Here is a 23,923-nt window from a genome sequence, read left to right on the forward strand (position 1 = left end):
CCTTGAAAAGAACATCTACTAAAAGCCTACAGCTAACATTATATTAATGGTGAGGAACCCAAAATTTTACCACGAAGATTAGAAAGAAGGCAAGGATGTCTACTCTCACCACTGCTCTTCAGCATCATACTGGAAGTTCTAGCTAATGCAATAAGACAAGAAAAGGAAATAAAAGGTACACAGATTGGACAGGAAGAAATATTACAATTCTCTCCCTTCATAGATGACATAATAGTCTATGTAGAAAATCTGAAATAATCACAAAAAATCTCCTGAAACTAATAAGTGATAATAGCGAAGTGGCAGGATACAAAGTTAATTTCCAACATCAATTGCTTTCCTATAAACCAGCAATAAAGAGGTAGATTTTGAAATATAAAACATTACCATTTACATTACCACTCCTAAAAATGAAATACTTAGCTGTAACTCTTACAACACATGTACAAGATCTATATGAAGTAAACTATGAAACTTTGATGAAAGATGACAACTAAATGGAGAGATGTTCTGTGTTCATAAATAGGAATAATCAACATTGTCAAGATGTTCAGTTCTCCATAACTTGATCTACAAATTCAACACAATCTCAACCAATCCCATGAAGTTATTTTGTAGACATTGACAAACTGATTCTGAAGTTTATATGGAAAGGGCCAGGCATGGTGGCTCATGCCTGTAATCCCAACACTTTGGGAGGATTGCTTGCGCTCAGGAGTTTGAGACCAGCCTGGGTAACATAGTGAGATCCCATCTCTACAAAAAAAAAAATTAAAATTATCTGGGCATAGTGGCATGTGCCTATAGACCCAGCTACTCGAGAGGATGGGGTGGGAGGATCGCTTGAACCCATGAATTCAAGGCTTCAGTGAGCTGTGATGGCATCACTGCACTCCAGCCTGGGAGACAGGGTGAGAACCCGTCTCAAAAAAATAATAAAAAATAAAAATTAGGTTTATATGGAAAGGCAGAGGACTCAGAATGGCCAACTCAATGTTAAAGAAGAACAAAGTTGGAGGACTGACTCTATCTGACTTCAAGATTTATTATAAAGCAACAATAATGAAGACAGTGTGGTATTGGCAAAAGAACTGGTAAACAGGCCAATGGAACAGAGTAGAAAGCTCAGAAATAGACTTACATAGTCAACTGAGCTTCAACAAAGGAGCAAAAGTAATACAATGGAGAGAAGACAATCTTTTCAACAAAGATGGTTGAATGGTCAACCATCTTTGTAGACATTCACATGCAAAGAAATAAACCTAGACACAGACTTACACCCTTCATAAAAAATTAACTCAAAATAGATAATAGACCTAAATTTAAAATGCAAAACTATAAAATTCCTAGAAGATAACTAGATGACCTTGGGCAAAACAATGACTTTTTAGCTACAACATTAAAGGCACTATCCATGAAAGAAATAACTGATAAAACTGGACTTCATTAAAACACTTGTGCTCTATGAAAGACAATGCCAATAGAGTAAGACAAGTCACAGACTGGGAAAAAATACTTCCAAAAGACAAGAAAAAGGACTGTCATCCAAAACATACAAAGAACTCATAACTCAACAATAAGAAAATGAGCCCCAAAACACAAACAGAACCTCGCCAAAGAAGATATACAGATGGTAAGTAAGTATGGGAAAAGATGTTCAACATCATGCCATTAGGGAATCAAAATTAAAACAAGATACCACTACAGATCTACAAGAGTGACCAAACTCCAAAACAGTAACACCACCAAATGCTGAAGTGGGTGTGAAACAATGGGTACTCTTTCATTGCTGGTGGGAATACAAAATGGCACATATCCACTTTCAAATACCATTTGACAATTTCTTATAAAATTGAATATATTCTTACCATGCAATCCTGCAACTGCTCTCCTTGATATTTACCCAAAGAAGTTGAAAACTTAGTCCACACAAAAACCTGCACATGGATGTTTATAGGAGCTTTATTCATAATTGCCAAATCCTCAGAACAATCAAAACATCCTGCAGTAGGTTAGTTGGGTAAACTGTTTTACATCAGATGATGGAATATTATTCAGCACTAAAAATAAATGAGTGATAAAGCCATGAAAAGACATGGAGGAAACTTAAAAATATATATTACTAAGTGAAAAGTGAATTAAGCCAATAGGAAAAGGCTACATACTGTATGATTCCAAGTATATGACATTCTAGAAAATGCACAACTATGAATATTGTAAAATGATTACTTGGCAGGGATGATGGGGATGAACAGGCAGAACAGGGGATTTTTAGGGCAGTAAAAACAATGGCAGATAAATATACGTTTGTCTAAACACATTGAATGTGTAACACCAAGAATGAACCCTAACGTAAACCACGGGCTTTGGGTAATATGTTGATGTAGGTTCATTAATTGCAACAAAATGTACCAAGTATGGAGGGAAATGCTGATAGTAGGGATGGCTCTGGAAGGCAAAGGGGGAACAGTGAATATATGAGATGCTTTACTTTCTGCTCAATTTTGCTATGAACCTAAAACTGCTCTTAAAAAATAAAGATATTTTTTAATGTTTTATTTTGTGTGTGTTTGTGTGTGAGCAACAAGGCTGTTTATTTCACCTGGGTGCAGGCAGGCTGAGTCCGAAAAGAGAGTAAGCAAAGGGTGGTGGGATTATCATTAGTTCTTATAGGTTTGGGATAGGCATACAAAGTACCTTCTTAAGGTCAGGATAGGGGGGTAGAATATTACAAAGTACCTTCTTGAGGGCAGGGGAGAATATATCATATCAGTTAGGGTGGGGCAGGGAACAAATCACAATTGTGGAATATCATCAGTTAAGCCTGTTTTCACTTCTTTTGTGGATCTTCAGTTGCTTCAGGCCAACTGGATGTATACATGTAGATCACAGGTGATATGATGGCTTAGCTTGGGTTCAGAGGCCTGACATTCCAGTCTTCATATATTAATAAGAAAAACAAAACAAAATAGTGGTGAAGTGTTGGGGCAGTGAAAATTTTCGGGGGGTGGTATGGAGAGATAATGGGCGACGTTTCTCAGGGCTGCTTCTAGCGGGATCAGGGGCAGTGTGGGAACCTAGAGTGGGAAAGATTAAACTGAAGAAAGATTTTTGGGTAAGGGGTGATATTGTGGGGTTGTTAGAAGGAGCATTTGTCATATAGAATGATTGGTGATGGCCTAGATGCGGTTTTGTATGAATTGCGAAAGTAAAAGGAAGACACATGGTCCAAATAAGAGAAGGAGAAAAACAGGTATTAAAGGACTAAGAATTGGGAGGACCCAGGACATCGAATTAGAGAGTGCCCAAGGGGGTTCAGCATAAGTATTTGCTTGGTTGGTGAGTTTTTGGGCTCCATCCTTGAGTTTTTTTATGTTGTCATATACCAGACCAGATTGATTTAGGTAAAAACGACACTCTTTATTTAAAAATATACAGAGTCCTCCTTTTTCAAGAGTGAATAAATTGAGGACTCGGCAATTTTGGAGGAAAGAGAAATGCAAAGCCAGCAATTGTTTGTTAAAGAAGAATTAGAAATGGCTAGGAGAGAGTGAGTGAGATTGATAGTGTGGTGGAGATAGCTGGGGAGAGGTAGAGGGTGGCATAAGAATGGGAACGAGAATAAGAGTATAAAAGTAAAGAATAGGACTTGATCAGGGTGAAAGTGTTGGAGTGTGTCCTGTCAGCAAAGATCATCTATCCACTCCAAGAGGGAGTCAAGAGTGGAGGATTGGGGATAGATATTCACGATGGAAAGGAAATGAGAGGTTTTAAGAGGCGGGATAATGGCTTGTAACCTACATAGAAGAGGTTATGATGACAGAATAGAATGGGCCTGTGAGGCTGGAAGGAGATATTTTCCTTTGTCCAAGAACCATTTGCCTTGTGTGGGAAGAGACTGACAGGTGAAAACTTCAGTAGGAGAGTAAATAGGAGTGACCAATGAAAAGGAGAAAAACTGGCCATGAGGGACAGAAGTTGGAAAGCTAGCTGCTTCTTTAGCTACCTTATCAGCATAAGCGTTGCCCTGAGTGATGGGATCTGATGCCTTTTGATGGCCCTTGCAGTGAATGACCCCAGCTTCCTTTGGAAGTAAAGTGGCTTTGAGAAGAGTTTTTATTAAAGAGGCATTAATGATGGAGGACCCTTGCATGGTGAGGAAATTTCTTTCTGCCCATGTAACAGCATGGTGGTGCAGGATATGGAAGGCATATTTACAGTCAGTATAAATATTGATGCATAGTCCCTTTGCAAGAGTGAGGTCCCGAGTTAAGGCAATGAGTTGAGCTTGCTGAGAGGTAGTGGAGGGGGCAGAGCGGTAGCCTCAATGATAGATGTGGAAGATACTATAGCATAGCCTGCCTTTGCTGGTGAGTGGCGATTAGGCCTGATGGAACTGCCATCAGTAAACCAGGTGTGATCAGGGTGAGGAACAGGAAAGAAGGAAACATAGGGAAATGGAGTGAATGCCAGGTGTATCAGAGAGATACAGTCATGGGGGTCAGGTGTGGTATCAGGAATAATGTGGGAGGCTGGATTGAAGTCCAGGCCAGGAAAAATGGTAATTGTGGGAGATTCAACAAAGAGTGAGTATAGCTGAAGGAGCTAGGGGGCAGAAAGTATATGCGTCAAGTGTGAGGAGGAAAATAGATTTTGAAAGTTATGGGAACTGTAGAGAGTAAGTGGAGCACAGCTTGTGATTTTGAGGGCCTCTAAAAGTATTAAAGCAGTGGCAGCCACTGCACGCAGACATGAGGGCTAGGCTAAAACAGTAAGGTCAAGTTGTCTGGACAGAAAGACTACAGGGCATGGTCCCGGCTCTTGTGTTAAGAACTCCGACCGCACAGCCCTGCACTTCAGCTGTGTGTAATGAAAAGGGTTGGGATAAGTTAGGGAGAGCTACCGTGGGAGCAGCTTCTAGGGCTGTTTTTAAGGAGTGGTGAAAGGACTTGGGATCTATGGGGTCAGCTAGGTTTATCTAGAATAGAATAATGGGTTGTGGAGGGAGGTACTGAGGATAGGACAGTATATGGGTTTGGCACCACGGGGTGGATAGGCAAGACAATTGGTGATAAAGCACTGATCCTGAACTAACCTGTAAGACTTGTCCGGTTTTTGGACAGGTAAAATGGGGGAATTGTAAGGAGAGTTTATAGGCTTTAAAAGGCCATGCTGAAACAGGCGAGTGATAACAGGCTTTAATCCTTTTAAAGCATGCTGTGGGATGGGATACTGGCATTGAGCGGGGTAAGGGTGATTAGGTTTTAATGGGATGGTAAGGGGTGCATCATCTATCACCAAGGAGGGAGTAGAGGTGTCCTGTACTTGTGGATTAAGGTGGGGAGATACAAAGGGAGGATAGGAAGGAGGCTTTGAACTGGGGGAAAAGGTGACAATGAGGTGTGGCTGTAGCCCAGGAATAGTCAGGGAAGCAGACAATTTAGTTAAAATGTCTCGATCTAATAAGAGAGCTGGGCAGGTGGGGATAACTAAAAAGGAGTGCATAAAAGAATGTTGTCCAAGTTGGCATCAGAGTTGGGGAGTTTTAAGAGGCTTAGAAGCCTGGACGTCAATACCCACGACAGTTATGGAGGCAAGGGAACCAGGCCCTTGAAAAGAAGGTAATGTGGAGTGGGTAGCCTCCGTATTGATTAAGAAGGGGACGGACTTACCCTCCACTGTAAGAGTTACCCAAAGCATCTGTGATGGTCCAGGAGGCTTCCAAGGCAATCAGGCAGTATCAGTCTTCAGCCACTAAGCCGAGGAGATCTGGGAAGCAGTCGGCCAAGGAACATTGGGTTTGGGCTCCAGGGGCTTTAGGAGCGGCAGTGATGTGAGTCAGACAGTCGGACCTCCAGTGGGGGCCCGCACAGGCAGGACATGGCTTAGGAGGAATCTTGGGCTGCGGGCATTCTGAGGCCCAGGGGCCAGGCTTTTGGCATTTGAAGCAAGGTCCACAAGGATGTTTTGAAGGAGCCCGTGGGAGCTGTGGCTTGGATGTTCTGAAGTTTTTGTATGCTGGAGACATGGTTGTGGGTTGTCTTATAGCAGAGGCAAGTAGCTGTAACTCAGAAACACGTTGCTGTCTGGCTACCTCCTCTCTATTATGGTACACCTTGAAGGTGAGGTTAATTCCTGTTGTGGGGTTTGAGGGCCGGATTCCAATTTTTGAAGTTTTTTTCTAATGTCAGGAGCTGACTGGGTGATAAAATGCATATTGAGAATAAGAAGGCCTTCCTCTGGGGTCTAGGACAGTAAAGTATCTAAGGGTTGTTGCCAAAAGGGCCATGAACTGGGCTGGGTTTTTATAGTTGATGAAAAAGAGCCTAAATCCTGACTGATTTGGGAGAGGTCGGATAAAGAAAAAAGGAGCATTAACCTTGACTATGCCTTTAACTCCAGCCACCTCTTTAAGAGGAAATTGTTGGGCAGGTGGGGAAGGGCTATAGTCACGGAAGGAAACTAAGCGACTCCGGGTGTGAGGAGGGAAGGTGATAGAAAGATTATAGGGTGGGGGAGCAGAGGCTGAAGAAGAATTGGGACCTGGCACGGCCTGGCAAGGAGCAGCCAGGTGAGAAGGGGAGAGGTCAGATGAGTCCGTAGAAAAGGATTCAAAGGACTCAGAGCTTGGTGTGGAGACTGAAGGAACAGACAGGAGAGAAAGAAGAAAGATTTGGGATGAGTCGCATTGGGAGCAGAGACTAGGGAGGGACCAATGTGTAAAAGAATGCCTGGATGTCAGGCACCTCAGACCATTTGCCCATTTTTCAACAAAAATTATCTAGATCTTGTAGGATAGACAAATCGAAAGTGCCATTCTCCAGCCACTTGGAACTACTGTTGAGTTTGTATTGGGGCCAAGTGGTATTGCAGAAGAAAATAAGGCGTTTAAGTTTTAGGTCAGGTGTAAGTTGAAGAGGTTTTAAGTTCTTGAGAACACAGGCTAAGGGAGAAGGGGGAATGGGGGGCGGAAGGTTGCCCATAGTGAAGCAGATAAGTTTAAAGAGAAAGGTAGAGACATGGAGAAGGGGGTGGGCAAGCAGCCCTGGGCTGCAATGTGGGTAAGCAGCCAAAGCAGACGTCCCCACAACTGACTTGCCACCAAGGGAATGTGGGTGAATGACCAAGGCAGGCTTCCCTGCAGTGATCAGACACCAATGAAATGTGGGTGAATAATCAGTCAGGCGTCCCCACAGTGATTAAACACCAAGGGAACACTGTCTTCCTGAGTCCGTGACCAGCACCAGAGTTTTGGGTCCACGGATAAAATGTGTCTCCTTTGTCTCCACTAGAGAGGAAAAACAACTGGAATTGGAAGGACAGGGAGATTGAAGGGTAGCGAGAGAGGCTGGAGAAGAGAGTGAAAAGACCGCTTACCCGATTTGAAATTGGTGAGATGTTCCTTGGGCTGGTTGGTCTGAGGACCCAAGGTGGTAGGTGGATCTCTTCACAGAGTGAGGGTAAGGACAGGGGACTGGTCTCCCGAAGGAGTCCCTCTGACCCGGGTCTTTGGCACCAAATGTCTCTCGCGTCCGTGTGAAAAGACCATCAAACAGGCTTTGTGTGAGCAACAAGGCTATTTCATCTGGGTGCAGGTGGGCTGAGTCCAAAAAGAGAGTCAGCCAAAGATGCTTTAAAGTTTATGAATTAAAATAAGACACAAAACTGGTAAAATCCAAATTAGGTCTGTAGTTTAGTTAATAGTAGTACACCAAAGTTAATTGTTTTGATAAAATATTATTGTTAAAGTGTTATCATTGGGAAGTAACTGAGTGACAGGTAAACAGGAACTCTGTAATATTCTTGCAACTTTTATGAGTCTAAAGCTATTTCAAAAAAAGCTTTTAGCGAGGGCACAGTGGCTCGTGCTTGTAATCCCAGCGCTTTGGGAGGCCAAGGCAGGATGATTACTTGAGCCCAGGAGTTTGAGACCAGACTGGACAATACCCCATATATAGAAAAAATAATTTTAAAAAATTAGCCATCATGGTGGTGAAAGCCCTGTAGTCTCAGCTACTTAAGGGGCTGAGGCAGTGCTGCTTGAGCCCAGGAGTTTAAGATTACAGTAAACTATAATTGAGCCACTGTACTCCGGCCTAGGAAACAGAACAAGACCCTCTCTCAAAAAAAAAAAAAAAAAAATTAGAACAGGTAAGTTACTCAAATGAAGAAGGCTATTATTTACCAGAATTTATATACACCTTAATGTTGCAACGTATCTAGCATTTTTCTAAGGCAATAACATCTATATCTCTATTTTAAAAACATTTTACAACTCTGTTCTTTAACATATGACAGACTTAAGTTCTAGGTGGCTGTATAAGTTTCAAGTTTTAGGCATAGCAGAAGAGAAAATTCTGGATGAGAAAAATAAGTCTTGTATTATCAATTACCTTTCTAGGAGAGCAAACTATAAAGAGCAATATATAAATTCTAATGGACGACATGATACAGGTAATAGATCCAAGAGATAATCCAGACCACCATTAGGCTCAATTCTCTTATGACCAGCACACTGAGACAACTTTTAAGTCATGACAAATAAATAATAAATTTTTATTAGCGTCTTTTCAATTCTACAAATTTTAAAAGTCAATATACATTTTTAAAGGTTACTAAAAATCACTGAAATATTTCTCCACTTAAAATGGAATCAATTTATACAATTTTCACCTTTAATATTCATAATTTATTTAAAAGTAGAATAAATTTTAATTCTAAAATGATTATTACATCTTTTTAGAACTGAAACTACATTTCAGTGAGTGTAGCTCCACTGTAGTTCATAAGGTTTATACTTAACAAATATTTAATTAAGTAAATTAATTTATACCAAACAAAAACAAACTAAAAAAATGCATACGTATAATGAGACAGTTTATGTATGGTAATTACGGATTTGAAATTAGGTCCCCTTTGCAAAGATCAGTGCATCTGGACTGGTAATCCACTAAATTATCATCTTTGAATAAAGAAACCAAAAACAAAAATGACTTAGAAAGAAAAATAGTAGTTTCAAAGTGAAAATGACTCTTCCCCTTATTTTAAAATACATAAAATTTTCTAAAATGTAAAATGGAAAGGTTTAATACACAAGAAAAACACTGCACACCTTAACTAAACAAACTAGAAAGAAAATATATTTATATACAGAACTAAGATGAATCCATGCATTATTTTTACAAATATTCACATAGATGATTTAGAGATAAGTAGATAAGTGTGTCTCATTCATTAATGGATGCTTTCTAGCCTCTGTCTTCATTAATTTTATTTCCTATTAAACAAAAAATAATGCTTTCAGGATATATTACATATAGAGCAATATCATTTTTATCAGTAATTTGTCTGAAAAAGAGAAAAACTTAAAGTAGAACCCTACAAAGCAAAGCAAACTGAAAAGCAAAGAGTAATCACAATGTTTGCAAAATAGAAATGTGTGACTTTAACTTTATAGCAGGCTGCCTAATTAATCCAGACAATAGAGAAAGCAGACTGAGGCAGGAAGTAAGAGGTGGGACTAAACTGTTAAGAAGATAATAATTTAAAATAAAACTTTAGAGTCCTTATTCTAGGGATTCCTTTAATTCCACTTTGCAACTTTTAATAGGTACACTAATTTACACAGGACACACTACCATTTACTATGTAACATTAAAGCTTTCAATTTAAGAAACTGGTCACCAATGAGGTGAGAGGCACCAGGGAAAAAAGCCAACCTGCTGAGGAAGACAAAAGAGGGGAATGACAGAAGGAAGCTGGATCTTTTATAATGTAGTTTAGCCGCAATGCTGATACTGGAACCATCTACCTCTACATTTCCTGCTATAAGAAATAATGTCTTTGTCTTTAAATGTTTTTTTTAAAAAAAAAGAAAAGAAAAGAAAAGAAACTGGTCAAAAAGTTTTGCATAAGATTCATTTTAAAAATCTTTTTTCCTTAAAACAAAAATGGTTAAAAACTTGAGTTTTCTAAAGAAACTTATATTGATATGAAGCTACAAAGATACCCAAAGCTGAAGTATCTGGAACCATCTGGCTGCCTGTAGTCTTCAGCAAGATCACAAAGTACTCAAAAATTCTTTGACCTGAGGAAAGGAAGAAAAAAAATCAGCATAATTCCTTGACTAATTTGAGGTATCTAATATTCATCTTCATTTAAAAGTATATAATAGTTGAAGACCCCAGCTGTATAAGTAACTATCACAATGCCATTGCATTTACTTTCCAAAGAAATATTGTTAAGGTCGGGCACAGTGGCTCATGCCTGTAATTCTAGCATTTTGGGAGGCCGAGGTGGGCAGATGACTTAAGGTCAGGAGTTTCAGACCAGCCTGGCCAGCATGGTGAAACCCTCCGTCTCTACTAAAAACACAAAAATAGGCCAGGTGCGGTGGCTCATGCTTGTAATCCCAGCATTTTGGGAGGCCAAGGAGGGCGGATCACCTGAAGTCAGGAGTTCGAGACCAGCCTGATCAACATGGAGAAATCCCTTCTCTACTAAAAATACAAAATTAGCCGGGCGTAGTGGCACATGCCTGTAATCCCAGCTACTAGGGAGGCAGAGGCAGGAGAATCGCTTGAACCTGGGAGGCGGAGGTTGCAGTGAGCCGAGATTGCGCCAAGCCGAGATCGCGCCATCGCACTCCAGCCTGCGCAACAAGAGCGAAACTCTGTCTCAAAAAAAAAAAAAGAAAAAAAGAAAAAATTAGCTAGGCACGGAGGCGTGCACTTGTAATCCCACCTACTCGGGAGGCTGAGGCAGAACTGGTTGAACCTGGGAGGCGGAGGTTGCGGTGAGCCGAGATCGTGCCATCGCACTCCAGCCTGGGCAACAAGAGCGAAACTCCGTCTCAAAAAAAAAAAAAAAAATTAGCTAGGCATGGAGGCGTGCACTTGTAATCCCACCTACTCAGGAGGCTGAGGCAAAACTGGTTGAACCTCGGAGGTGGAGATGGCAGTGAGCCAAGATTGTAACATTGCACTCCAGCCTGGGCGACGGAGCAAGACTGTCTCAAGAAAAAAAAAGAAAGAAATATTGTTAAATACTTCAGTAGTAAAAGATGAATGACCTAAAAGGTCATTTTAGGAGTTATTTATTGCTCTGTCGCCCAGGCTGAGTACAGTGGTACAATCAAAGCTCACTGCAGCCTTAAACTCCTGGCTAGGTGTACACCATCGTGTCTGGCTAGTTTTTGTTTGTTGAGATGAGGTCTCACTATGCTGCCCAGGCTGGTCAGGAACTCCTGGGCTCAAGCAGTCTTCCCACCTCAGCCTCCCAAAGTGCTGGGATTACAGGTGTGAGCCACTGCATCTATCAATCTTAGATAAAGTTCTAAAATAGCTGTAACACCAATTTTATAATCTCTTTATTTAAATATCACAGACCACTGACATATGCAGCTTTAACACTGATAACATTAATAAGCACAATAGTTCAAGCAACTTTGAAGATCAAACATGTTACTACATTTGTCATGTTTCTGAAGCACATATGTGAATCACATACTTTGCAATGTCAGTGTGTGGAGAAAATCATATAAGGAGTCAATGAACCTAGCCTACTGACCATAATGTAAGAATATGCTTGTTCTCTACATATTCTAGGCTACTCAATAATTCTCAAGAGACAAAGATTATCGCCTTGTAAAAATACCTTAAAAAGAAATTCAACTGCTAGCATTATTAATAAAAGTAAATATAATAATGTGAAATGATTCTTAGTCAAAACGAAGTGTTAGATAAAATTAAAAAGTGATTTACAAAGTCAGTTAAATTGATGGTTGGCTGTTAATACTTAATGCTGACTTAATTTCATTTAATAGTATTATAAGTGAATTTATCCTATATTTTTAACATCATTAGTAGTATGAAGAGGTCATTGGAATTTTCCAGATAAGCTTTAGTTCATATCATGGGAAAAACAACTACATGTATATGCTACAGTAGTTACATAAAATGTCAAGATTTTCAAAATCCTTGATATATCCCTTATGAATGTCAAGTCTCTATTAAACAGCAGACATTATGCCACAAAAGAAAGGAAAAATCAAATTTCTCTCAAAACTAAACCAAACAAATTGTGCTTTCTTCTTTATAGCTTAATCACTCAGTTATCAGCATGGGTATACAGATGTTTGTTATACAAATTCCCTTACTATTCTCTCTCAAATATTCATCAATAAGTTCTCACCCAGTCCCTTTATCAATATGGGCACCACTCACTTAACAGAATATGGTCAACTCCCAGTGATCTGGGCAATAAATGAACTGTGATTAAGACAATGACTCAATGATTAAGCAACGTCAATTAATCCTTGACATGATCCCAAATGAAACTCAAAACTAAAATCCCTTAATCTCAAGACTTTAGCCAACGTAAAAATAGATGAGATCCATATCCTATAACTTTAAATATCCTCCATATTGAATTTAGTTGAAAAAGATAAATTTAATTTCACAAGCAGTTTATTATTAAAGTTTCTAAAGATTGGTGGTATAGGGAAGAGAGGAAGAAATGCGGACAAAGTAGAGAAAAAGGGGGTAAGAATTTTTGTTATTATGATTTTCCCTATCCTACAGATAGAGGGACTAAAGGATAAAAAATTTTTAAAAATCCTTATTTTATTTTTACTTATTTAATTTTTTTCTAAGAGATCTGACAGATTCTGAGATTCCGAAGAATGCTTATTTTAGCTCAGGCCACAAAGCTAGAATTTAGTCAGGACTGGAATCTTAAACAGTCCAAAATCTTCTAAAGCTCTTAACTGCTTCTTAATGTAACTTTATGGAAGCTTTTCTGTTAGAAAATTGTTTTCTCACCACTCAGTACACTTTTTTAGAAAAAACAAATATTTGTTTGTAATCTGTCTAAATCTACCTTTTCAACCAGACTTTCATATTTGTCTTTAAAGTCTTCATTAACATCCAGTGTTAAGATAGGAACCTCTTGAAGATAATCGAAGTTGGTTCTGTTTAAAAAGAGAGTTAATAAAATAATCAGAAATGCAACAAAAAAAAAGAGAGAAACATTAAAAATTCATTCGTATGTCCTTGGAAAATCAAAATGTTGTCAATCATTTACACTAAAGTTACTTTGCAGTACTTCATCTGGCAGCCCCTTCTTTCTCATCTAGATTTACCATATGGAGCCCAAAAACTTAGGTACAAAATATATACAGCTGGGTACTGTAACATATGATTCTCTTCAAAAACAAAAAGCAGACAATAAAGTAGGAATTTCTGCATTTTAAAGATGAGAAAACTGAAGCTCAGAATTGTCATTCTGAAGCTCAGAGGCTATCCAAGGTCACACACCAATAAGGACTGGACTTGAGCCAAGATCTGACTAATAACGAAGTCTACCCTCTCAACAACCATGCTATACAATCTCCCAGGTCAAAATTCTTTCTGAAAGAGTATCTAAATAATGTACAGATATATTTCCTACTTTATCACTTAAAGTGAAATTTCACATATGCTATCAATACCACCAAGGGATACTAGTTATAAAAACTTTAAGGAAACAGGATCTCATTGCAATCAAGAGAATGAAAATCTATACCTAGTTCTGGAAGGTACCAATAAGCAAAATGACTGGTAATTTTACATATTGCTAGTCATATCTTCCAAATTTTAGATTAAAATTTAACAAAGGTAACAAAGGTATTTAAAATGAATAGTAAATAAAAATAAAGTCTTACTTCAGTGTCCTATGCAGGAGCCAGCTTTCATGTTTATAATGAAGCTTCTCTAAATATTCAAGAGGAATGCCTTGCTCTTCATTTCTTCCCCGTAAATATATTCTATGTAAGCATTTCTAAAAGCAAGTAATAAGAGATGGAAGAAAAAGGCAGGGAACAATTATTCTTTTCTGCTGCCATCAAAATTTTCTTTTCTGTGTCTCTCTACTCATGCTAGCCAAAATCTCTACTTATTACTTCTTAAAAGTTGAAATAATTCATTTTTCCCTCCATGAGCTTTTCAGCTACTTGGTGGCTCTAAGCCAAGCAGTACTTTCAAAAGTAAGTCTATAAATTTTTGGCATCCACACATGAAATATACTAAGTTTGAGAAAAAGGAGAAAAAAAATTAAACATCTACTTAAAATGTTCAGAGACAACAGCTAAAAGGTATGCCAATCTATAAACATAATCTTACTTTGCTGTTAACCAAACTTGATCATAAAATATCTATGTTCAGTTCACATAAAACCACTAAAGACAGTGGTTCTTAATGTGATGAAAACTCTATACCAGCACAACCAAAACAACTTTGGAATGTTTTATGCCTATCCTATATCTGCATTATCAAACAAGGTAGCCACTAGCCACCTGTGGTTTTTAAGCACTTGAAATATGGCTAGTGTGGTAACCAAGGAACTAAATTTCTAAATTTTATTTAATTTTAATAACCCTAAATTTAAATAGCCACATTGGACAGTGCAGCTCTAGATTATGGTCCCCCAAAAGCACACATACATAAAAAATTTCGTATAATTTGTGGAGGCTCATATACCCTGAGAAACTCTTCGTGCATTCCAAGAAATAAAAGCCTCCAACCTAAATGACATGCATAAGACCATGGCAGCATGCAAACTGTGTTTCAAACTCTACTCTAAATTCTCTTTTCAATAATTAAACAACCCTTTCATCAAAAGATATCAGAAACAATACTGATGAAATTATCAGTATCAAAATGAAATTATTAGTATTATTTATGTTTTTGGTGTCTGTACTATTTTCATAACTTTAAGAAACCTTTTCAAAAATAAAAGTGAATTTCAAAATTATTATATTTGCTAAATTCTAGCTTAATAGTGACTATAAATATTTCAAGCAAAATTAAATTATCAGTATTCCTTATGTTTTTTTCACATTTTTATTTACTATTTTTGTAATTAAAAACAAAAAAAATTTCAAAAATAAAAGTGAATTTCAAAATTCACTTTTGAAATTGCTAAAGAACTGCTAAATCCTTGCTTAATGAAGAACAAAATCTTTACTTAATGAAGAACAAAATCATCCGTTGGAATAGGAAACCTAATTTCTTTGAAAACCCAGCTTCGACAACAACACAGTGTTCCAATTTTAGGCCAGAAGTTATGACATTTACATTCATCAGTGCCTACCCTGTGACTTAAGGAAAAAATGGGAATTAAAAAACAGAAACAATAGAAATGCACGCACCAAAACTAGAAAGCTTCTGATTAAATGTAAGATCTTAATATTTAGGTTAGTTTTTATGAAAGGCATCTATTTGGTCATCCTGTATTCATTATATAACATCATATGTAAATAGAATAGCTATGTTACAACCTATCACAAAAAGCACCTTTTCAAGTGAGCTCCCTTAATGGAAAATGGCAAGGGTCCTCTAAGTATTTTCCCAAAGATAGCTGCCATTATCCACTCATTCCAAGGCACAAACAACCACGGTAAAAGATTTCTTGATATGGACCTCCACCAACACTGCCATTCATTCAATAAATATTTACTGAGCTCCTACTATACGCTCCAACAGTGCCCAGCACTGGGTGTTCTAGGCACTGGAAATTCAACAGTAATCAAAATATCCAAGGTCCCACCTCATGAAACCTATATTCTAGGAGTTGCTTGACCACATTCATTACTTTAACTGTGATGAATGAGAAGAGTCTGCAAATGTTAGGAAGAAATAATGAGTAAAATAAAAAAGAATTGAGGAAGCACAAAGAGCCTAAAAAAGCAACTTGCCCAGTCTGGGATTCCAGTTTGCTGAGAAAAAAGAATGCTTCTATCTACACAATTACAAGTTTCTAATTTAGAGGTGGGGAGTGGGAGGTTGGGAGGCTGGAGTTAAATTAAATTGCCCTCATTACATACCACTGAAAAGAGTTCTAAATATTTCTTTAAATTTTTAATATAACACATTTTTATTGGGTTTTACCTCTGGAGTGGCTCGAAGATAAATGATTCCATCCAATTCAAGGCTTTGGCCAAATTGGTTATTCATCCAGTCATGCCAGTCTTGATAAATTGTCCACTCTGTTTCATTCATGCATTCAGATTCATACAAATTAGATGCAAAAATATACCTAAAAGAGAGTCTTCATCAACACATGTATCATTTCAAAAAAAACCACCAAAGAAATAAAAAAGAGAACAGGAACATGAAACATTCTCCTAAATCCAGTGGCATATAGTGCTGTGGAAAGCAGAAAAAGACAGGAGCCTTTCCATCATGTTTTTGGCCAATAGTTCTCAAAATATGGAGTGAGGACCCCATAAGTCCCCAAGATCTTCTAACAGGTTCTGTGAGAGGCCAGATTACTTCATATACCGATATACTTCAAACAAACACACACACCATAACAGGTTAAATACAGAAGCATAAATAAAAATCCAGCTGTCTTTTAATAAGTGAGGCATTAAAGATATCTGCAAAAATGTAAAGCAATGATACTCTTCTAGCTTTTTATTTTAGAAAATATAACTTTTTGTCAAATGTATTTATATTAATATGTAATGAATGTATTATTGCTAATTTTAAATCATTTTTGTGCATCTTAATTTCTAGTAATGTAAGTATCAATAGCACAGGCTCTTTGGACACCTCGATAGTTATTAAGAATTGAAAAGGGTCCTGAGATCAAGATGTTTGAGAACCTCTGTTCTGAGCTAACTTTGGAGGTCAAAAGAATCCTAGCCTAAGTAGGGCAATTCTAAGGCCCCTTAGAGACTTTTGTCTTCTTTCTCCAGGTAAGAGTCTAGGATATAGATCCAGATTTAACCAGAGCAGATGAGAATTTTAAAAGGGTTAGAGGGAAAAACAACTTCTCTGCAAATTTAAATGAGATAGACACCACCATATTCCCAACAGTTTCTATGGAAGCTGGGGATTATAAATGCAATAACTTCCCTAATGCCATTAGTACCAGACTGCTGAGGGATTTAAATGTCATTTTCCATCTTAAATCCTCAACTCGGCCATTCATTATTACTAATTCCCAGGAAACATAAAAAAAAAAAAAAAAAAAAAGTCCAGTTCTAAGATAAAAACCTCAAATGGCCACGTACAAGCCATTTATACATACCTGTCACTATACACAGATCGTTCAAAAAATAATACAGGTTTCTCTGCATCTTTGAGCTTGCCATTCAGAGAGGCAAGCTGAGCTCTTATTCGACTGAGACAGGCATATGTTTGGAAGGTAAAAGACCATCGTTCAGGTTTCTCATACATCATCTGAAGAACATTCCCACCGTTTTTCTGAGACATTGTAAGTTCCTATTTTGAATGTGCAAAAAGAAACAAAAAGCAAAATTAATGATCAATAGGGCTATTTTAATTTTTAAGGCTAAAAAATAAAAGTCAGATAAATAAATGCAATCATGATTAGCAAAACCAAGATTATCAAGTTCCCTTTCTCATACTCTTTCCCAATATATTTTTCAGATTGTCTGAGGTCTGGAAAAATCCTTAGATCTTTCTCACAAGAGGTTACAAACTAATAACCTATGGAAGAAATCATTGTTTGGTCCCAAAGGCCTTTTTAAAACTTTGACTTAGTTTGTCAATATTATTGTCAATATTTAAAAGCTAAATAATTTCACATAAAATATTTGGATGTACTTTTTTTTTTTTTTTTGAGATGGAGTCTTGCTCTGTTGCCCTGGCTGGAGTGTAGTGGCACGATCTCAGCTCACTGCAACCTCCGCCTACTGGGTTCAAGCAATTCTCCCACCTCAGCCTCCCAAGTAGCTGGGACTACAGGTGCATACCACCATGCCCAACTAATTTTTTATATTTTTAGTAGAGATGGGGTTTCACCGTGTTAGCCCGGATGGTCTCGATCTCCTGACCTCATGATCCGCCTGCCACGGCCTCCCAAAGTGCAGGGATTACATCTTCTTTTTAAAAATGAAAAAACCAAGCAGTACCATGCCCATATTCCCTCTTTGCAAAAATCAGCTAAAGTCAAGTCACAGATGCCTCCTTTAGATGGGATATATGCTCTCTGGCTTATTAATCCCCACCATTTCCAGACGATTTTCATAACAGGCCTGATATATTCATTTGGCTGTCTGGCCCCTTTAGGCATTTGTATTTGTAACCCTCCAATCTTCTAATATAATAGAATAGTTCCTGTCCCAGGTTTTGCAATTCAATAATCTTATTGTTAGAACCACATTTTACATGTTGAGGAAAAATACAAATGTAAATTTTAAAATGAAGTACCCACCGTCTGGGAAGTGAGGAGCGCCTCTGCCCGGCCACCCACCGTCTGGGAAGTGAGGAGCGCCTCTGCCCGGCCGCCCCGTCTGGGAAGTGAGGAGCGCCTCTGCCCAGCCACCCATCGTCTGGGAAGTGAGGAACGCCTCTGCCCGGCCACCCATCGTCTGGGAAGTGAGGAGCGCCTCTGCCCGGCCACCCCGTCTGGGAAGTGAGGAGCGCCTCTGCCCGGCCGCCCCGTCTGGGAGGTGAGGAGCGCCTCTGCCCGGCCTCCCATCGTCTGGGAGGTGAGGAGCGCCTCTGCCCGGCCGCCCCGTCCGGGAAGAAGTGAGGAGCGCCTCTGCCCGGCCGCCCCGTCCGGGAAGAAGTGAGGAGCGCCTCTGCCCGGCTGCCCCGTCTGGGAAGTGAGGAGCGCCTCTGCCCGGCCGCCCCGTCCGGGAAGAAATGAGGAGCGCCTCTGCCTGGGCGCCCCGTCCGGGAAGAAGTGAGGAGCACCTCTGCCCGGCCGCCCCATCCGGGAAGAAGTGAGGAGCGCCTCTGCCCGGCCGCCCCATCTGGGAGGTGAGGAGCGCCTCTGCCCGGCCACCCATCGTCTGGGAAGTGAGGAGCGCCTCTGCCCGGCCACCCACCGTCTGGGAAGTGAGGAGCGCCTCTGCCCGGCCGCCCCATCTGGGAAGTGAGGAGCGCCTCTGCCCGGCCACCCATCGTCTGGGAAGTGAGCAGCGCCTCTGCCCGGCCACCCATCGTCTGGGAGGTGAGGAGCGCCTCTGCCCGGCCGCCCCGTCTGGGAAGAAGTGAGGAGCGCCTCTGCCCGGCCGCCCCGTCCGGGAAGAAGTGAGGAGCACCTCTGCCCAGCCGCCCCGTCCGGGAAGAAGTGAGGAGCGCCTCTGCCCGGGCGCCCCGTCCGGGAAGAAGTGAGGAGCGCCTCTGCCCGGCCGCCCCGTCCGGGAAGAAGTGAGGAGCGCCTCTGCCCGGCCGCCCCGTCCAGGAAGAAGTGAGGAGCGCCTCTGCCCGGCCGCCGCGTCCGGGAAGAAGTGAGGAGCGCCTCTGCCCGGCCGCCCCGTCTGGGAAGTGAGGAGCGTCTCTGCCCGGCCGCCCCGTCCGGGAAGAAGTGAGGAGCGTCTCTGCCCGGCCGCCCTGTCCGGGAAGAAGTGAGGAGCGCCTCTGCCCGGCCGCCCCGTCCGGGAAGAAGTGAGGAGTGCCTCTGCCCGGCCACCCATCGTCTGGGAGGTGAGGAGCGCCTCTGCCCAGCCACCCATCGTCTGGGAGGTGAGGAGCGCCTCTGCCCGGCCACCCATCGTCTGGGAAGTGAGGAGCGCCTCTGCCCGGCCACCCATCGTCTGGGAAGTGAGGAGCGCCTTTGCCCGGCCACCTGTCGTCTGGGAAGAAGTGAGGAGCGTCTCTGCCTGGCCGCCCCGTCTAGGAAGTGAGGAGCTCCTCTGCCCGGCAGCCCTGTGTCTGGGTAGAAGTGAGGAGCTCCTCTGCCTGGCCGCTCCGTCTGGGAGGTCTACCACGGAGGCCAGAAGCAATGTGGGGGCTGGACGTGGTGGCTCACGCCTGTGGTCCCGGCACTCTGGGGGGCGAGGCGGGTTGATCACTTTGGGCTAGGAGTTCGAGACCAGTCTGGCCAACTTGGCGAAACATGAAGAATATAACAGACAAACCAACCAACCAACTCAGTGACAACAAAACAGGTCTACCCTGGAGTCATACTCTAATTTTTTCTATTTTCTTCCCTTTCTGATCCTTTATCCCACTTTCTTTTTCTTCCTCTTCCTTCTCCCTCTTCTTTGTCAAATAGAGGATTGAGTTATTATCACTGATCCATATAAAGTCCCTCTCTCATTTATTTTAACTCCCACCCCCCATTTCTATTCCCCGACTTCCCATGTGCAACCTTCCTAATATGTTTGATACGCATCTTTTTGTTTGTATGTGTTTTTAGAAAATGTTTATTGTTTTTGTATGCAAAAATTAATAAAAAAAATTAAAAATAAAATAAAATAAAATAAAATGAAGTAAAAACTCTTATCATCTTTCATCTGAGTCAGAAATAGCATCTGGAACACATGAATTATTTTTCTCTTTCTATAAAGTTTTCCTAGTTCTGTCCATCAAAAGGCCTATAAACAATGACAACATTGTAGGAATATACAAAAATATCACCCAGATTATAATCTCTAAATACCATTTCCCACTGAAAGGAATTAGAATTCTGATTCTAAATCTGGAGAAGAAAATATACAAGATGAGCATCTTGTATATTTTAGAAACTACTACAGACCACTGGGATTGTGCCAAGGACAAAGGAGCCAACATAAATAAGCTGCCACTGGTCAAACAGAGAATAATTTGAACATTGAAAATGAATGGGAGGCAAAAATCCATGAGTTTATAATACTAAACAAACAAACAAACAAAACTCTAGTCATGTTTTGAGCCTCCTAAGGCACAAATTAATTATTCTGGGAATATGTAGGTAAAAAGAAAAAAAAAAGTCCCATTTTATTTTGGCCTTTCCTGTATAAATACTTTCAGGGTAATAAAGTAGTATATGAGGAAGAGGTCTTCTTTCCTGAAAAATCCCAGCCAATAAATTCAGAAGGCTGGAGAAGGAATATCACCTTTTACAACACCTACTAATACACTGCAATGAGGCAACAATTAGCAATAGAAGCTATCATTAGAGAAAAGTTAACTGGGAATTTTACAATGGATGAATCAATCTGACAACAGCTAAACTGTTTGATTTTAACATCACAAAACACATCTTCTTGATGTAAAGAAATACACATCACCAACTAGGAATCTTGCCAAAAAAGAAAGTAAGTCTAATCAAGCCTGTCTCTACCTATAAATTTACTGGAAATACACAGAACTGAAAAACATGTTAAATTTTACCAGAGATACACTCAGCCAAAACCAGAATGAGGAAAATATGTAGAACAAATGACCCTGTTTCTTCAACAAAAAAATTATAAACGAAGAGACAATCAATAGATTAAAATTTAAAAGGCATATCAAGGACAGGCCCGGTGGTTCAAGCCTGTAATCCCAACACTTTGGGAGGCCGAGGCAGGCAGATCACCTGAGACCAGGAGTTCGAGACCAGCCTGGCCAACATGGTGAAACCCTGTCTCTACCAAAAATATAAAAAAATTAGCCAGGCATGGTGGCACGCACCTGTAATCCTAGCTACTCAGGAGGCTGAGGCAGGAGAATCACTTGAACTGGGGAGGCAGAAGTTGCAATGAGCTGAGATGGTGCACTGTACTTCAGCCTGGGTGACAGAGCAAGACTCCATCTCAGAAAAATAAATAAAAAATAAATAAAAGGTATATCAACCACCAAATGTAACGTGTGTGAACCTTGTTTGGCTCCTAATTTCAAAAAATTATGAAAACATTATTAGACAATGGGGAAATACGAACACACACTGGATAAGATGATAAAAAGAATTATTAATCTTTTAGATGATATTTTTTAAAAGACTATATTTCTAGAGTTCTCTTTGAGTCTGTTTTTTCCAGATGAAGTAATATATTCTCTAAGATAGAGGTTCTTCAAAGTATAGTAGGAGAAGCTCCAGGGGTCTCGATCTTTTCAGGAGGCTAAAGTTCTGGAGATCTGTTCATAATGACCTAAATATGCTTATAATACTACTGAGCTGTACACTTAAAAATGGTTCAGGTGATAAATTTTATATTTTTGTCACAATAAAAAAATTAATCACTAAAGAAGACCACACACCTCCTTTTATTTTAATTTCTCAATAAATATAATCTCTCTTGCCCAAAGCAATTTCAAAGTTTACTATATTAAAATAACTCAGAGAACCAATCTTGATTCATCACCTAACAAAAAAATAATAACCTAGTTCTAAAAATACAAATATGTAAATTCAAACTGAATCAAAAATCTGAAATAGAATTTCCAGCTATGAAGATGTTATTGTCTCTTAGTTTAATAGTGTTAACAAATTAGAAAATTAACAGTAAGCCAGGGTATCATTATCTGCTTCTTCAGGATAACTTATGAGTCATATAAAACATTTTCTTTTGATCCTATGCATGAAATTTGAGACAAATTGCTAGGGTTTTTTGTATGCAATTATAAATGTTAAGAATAAAATACATATTAAAAATTTATCCAGCCAGGTGAGGCAGCTCAGGCCTGTAATCCCAGCACTTTGGGAGTCCGAGGCAGGCGGATCACTTAAGCTCAGGAGTTCCAGACCAGCCTGAGCAACATGGCGAAACCCTGTCTCTACAAAAAATACAAAAATTAGCCAGGTATGGTGGCGTGCACCTGTAATCCCAGCTACTCTGGAGGTTGAGGTGGGAGAATTGCTTATGCCTGGGAGGTGGAGGTTGCAGTGAGCCAAGATTCTGCCACTGCACTCCAGCCTGGGTAACAGAGCAAGACTCTTGTCTCAAAAAAAAAAAAAAAAAAAAAATCTAAAAAATACTGTGTATCATCTTTACCAAACTGGATGTTAATTTTATCAAGTTTTCCCCTCTGCAAACTATCCAGATAAAAAATATGAATGTGTCAGAGTGAAACTACATTAAACACAAATTGGTAGAACATAGTTAGATAGAAAGCAGTTTAGCTACATTTGTGGGAAAAAAAAATCTGTACCTTTTGGCCCAATTAATTCCACTTTTGAAAATTTACTTTAAAGAAATAATCTAGGCCGGGCGCGGTGGCTCACGCCTGTGATCCTAGCACTTTGGGAGGCCAAGGCGGGTGGATCACAAGGTCAGGAGATCGAGACCATCCTGGCTAACACAGTGAAACCCCGTCTCTACTAAAAATACAAAAAAAAATAGTGGGGCGTGGTGGCAGGCACCTGTAGTCCCAGCTACTCGGGAGGCTGAGGAAGAAAAATGATGTGAACCTGGGAGGCGGAGCTTGCAGCGAGTTGAGATGGCGCCACTGCACTCCAGCCTGGGCCACAGAGCGAGACTCCGTCTCAAAAAAAAAAAAAAAAAAAAAAAGAAAAGAAATAATCTACAATACAGGTTTAACCACAAAGGTATTTATCACAGTGCTAAGCGAATAGGTTATCATTCAACCATTATTAGGCATTTATATTAATAATAGTACATGCATACAATAAGTTAGGCTACCATTAAAAATCATTTACAGTAAATTTTTAATGACAATTTTAATTGCCCTGACATACAAATTTTTTTTTTTAACTTTAAGTTCTAGGGTACATGTGCACAACATACAGGTGCACAATGTGTCCTCTTTTATTTCGTTGAGTTGTTACATATGTATACATGTGCCATGTTGGTGTGCTGCACCCATTAACTCGTCATTTACATTAGGTATTTCTCCTAATGCTATCTCTCCCCCCTCCCTTCACCCCACGACAGGCCCCGGTGTGTGATGTTCACCTTCCTGTGTCCATGTGATCTCACTGTTCAATTCCCACCTATAAGTGAGAACACGCGGTGTTTGGTTGTTTGTCCCTGTGACAGTTTGCTGAGAATGATGGTTTCCAGCTTCATCTATGTCCCTACAAAGGACATTAACTCACCCTTTTTCATGGCTGCATAGTATTCCATGGTACATATGTGCCACATTTACTTAATCCAGTCTATCATTGTTGGATATTTGGCTTGGTTCCAAGTCTTTGCTATTGTCAATAGTGCCGCAATAAACATATGTGTGCATGTGTCTTTATAGCAGCATGATTTATA

At 39.9% G+C, this 23,923-nt stretch overlaps 1 protein-coding gene across 6 annotated transcripts in view; it reads right to left on the reverse strand.

Annotated features, from left to right (window-relative positions):
• Positions 1-1,950: 1,950 nt before the first annotated feature.
• DCK (deoxycytidine kinase) overlaps positions 1,951-23,923 on the reverse strand; it is a 49,084-nt gene continuing 27,111 nt past the window's right edge. For 2 of the 6 annotated variants that reach the window (XR_010113865.1, XR_010113867.1), the window contains exons 3-8: positions 17,074-17,267; positions 15,927-16,074; positions 13,703-13,818; positions 12,880-12,970; positions 10,010-10,087; positions 8,526-9,277 (exon numbers count right to left, since the gene is read on the reverse strand). Coding sequence is in view for 3 of the 6 variants with exons in the window: in XM_063610393.1 (XP_063466463.1) it covers positions 10,553-10,672; positions 12,880-12,970; positions 13,703-13,818; positions 15,927-16,074; positions 17,074-17,267 (669 nt within the window). In the remaining 3 variants the exon portion in view is untranslated. Of the gene's footprint in view, positions 2,938-7,377; positions 7,601-8,525; positions 10,673-12,879; positions 12,971-13,702; positions 13,819-15,926; positions 16,075-17,073; positions 17,268-23,923 lie in introns of those variants that run through there. The other 4 variants (XM_055297385.2, XM_063610395.1, XR_010113866.1 and 1 more) reach the window with 3 other exon arrangements.

Source organism: Symphalangus syndactylus, chromosome 10, assembly GCF_028878055.3.
Source record: "Symphalangus syndactylus isolate Jambi chromosome 10, NHGRI_mSymSyn1-v2.1_pri, whole genome shotgun sequence".
NCBI classification, from domain to species: domain Eukaryota; kingdom Metazoa; phylum Chordata; class Mammalia; order Primates; family Hylobatidae; genus Symphalangus; species Symphalangus syndactylus.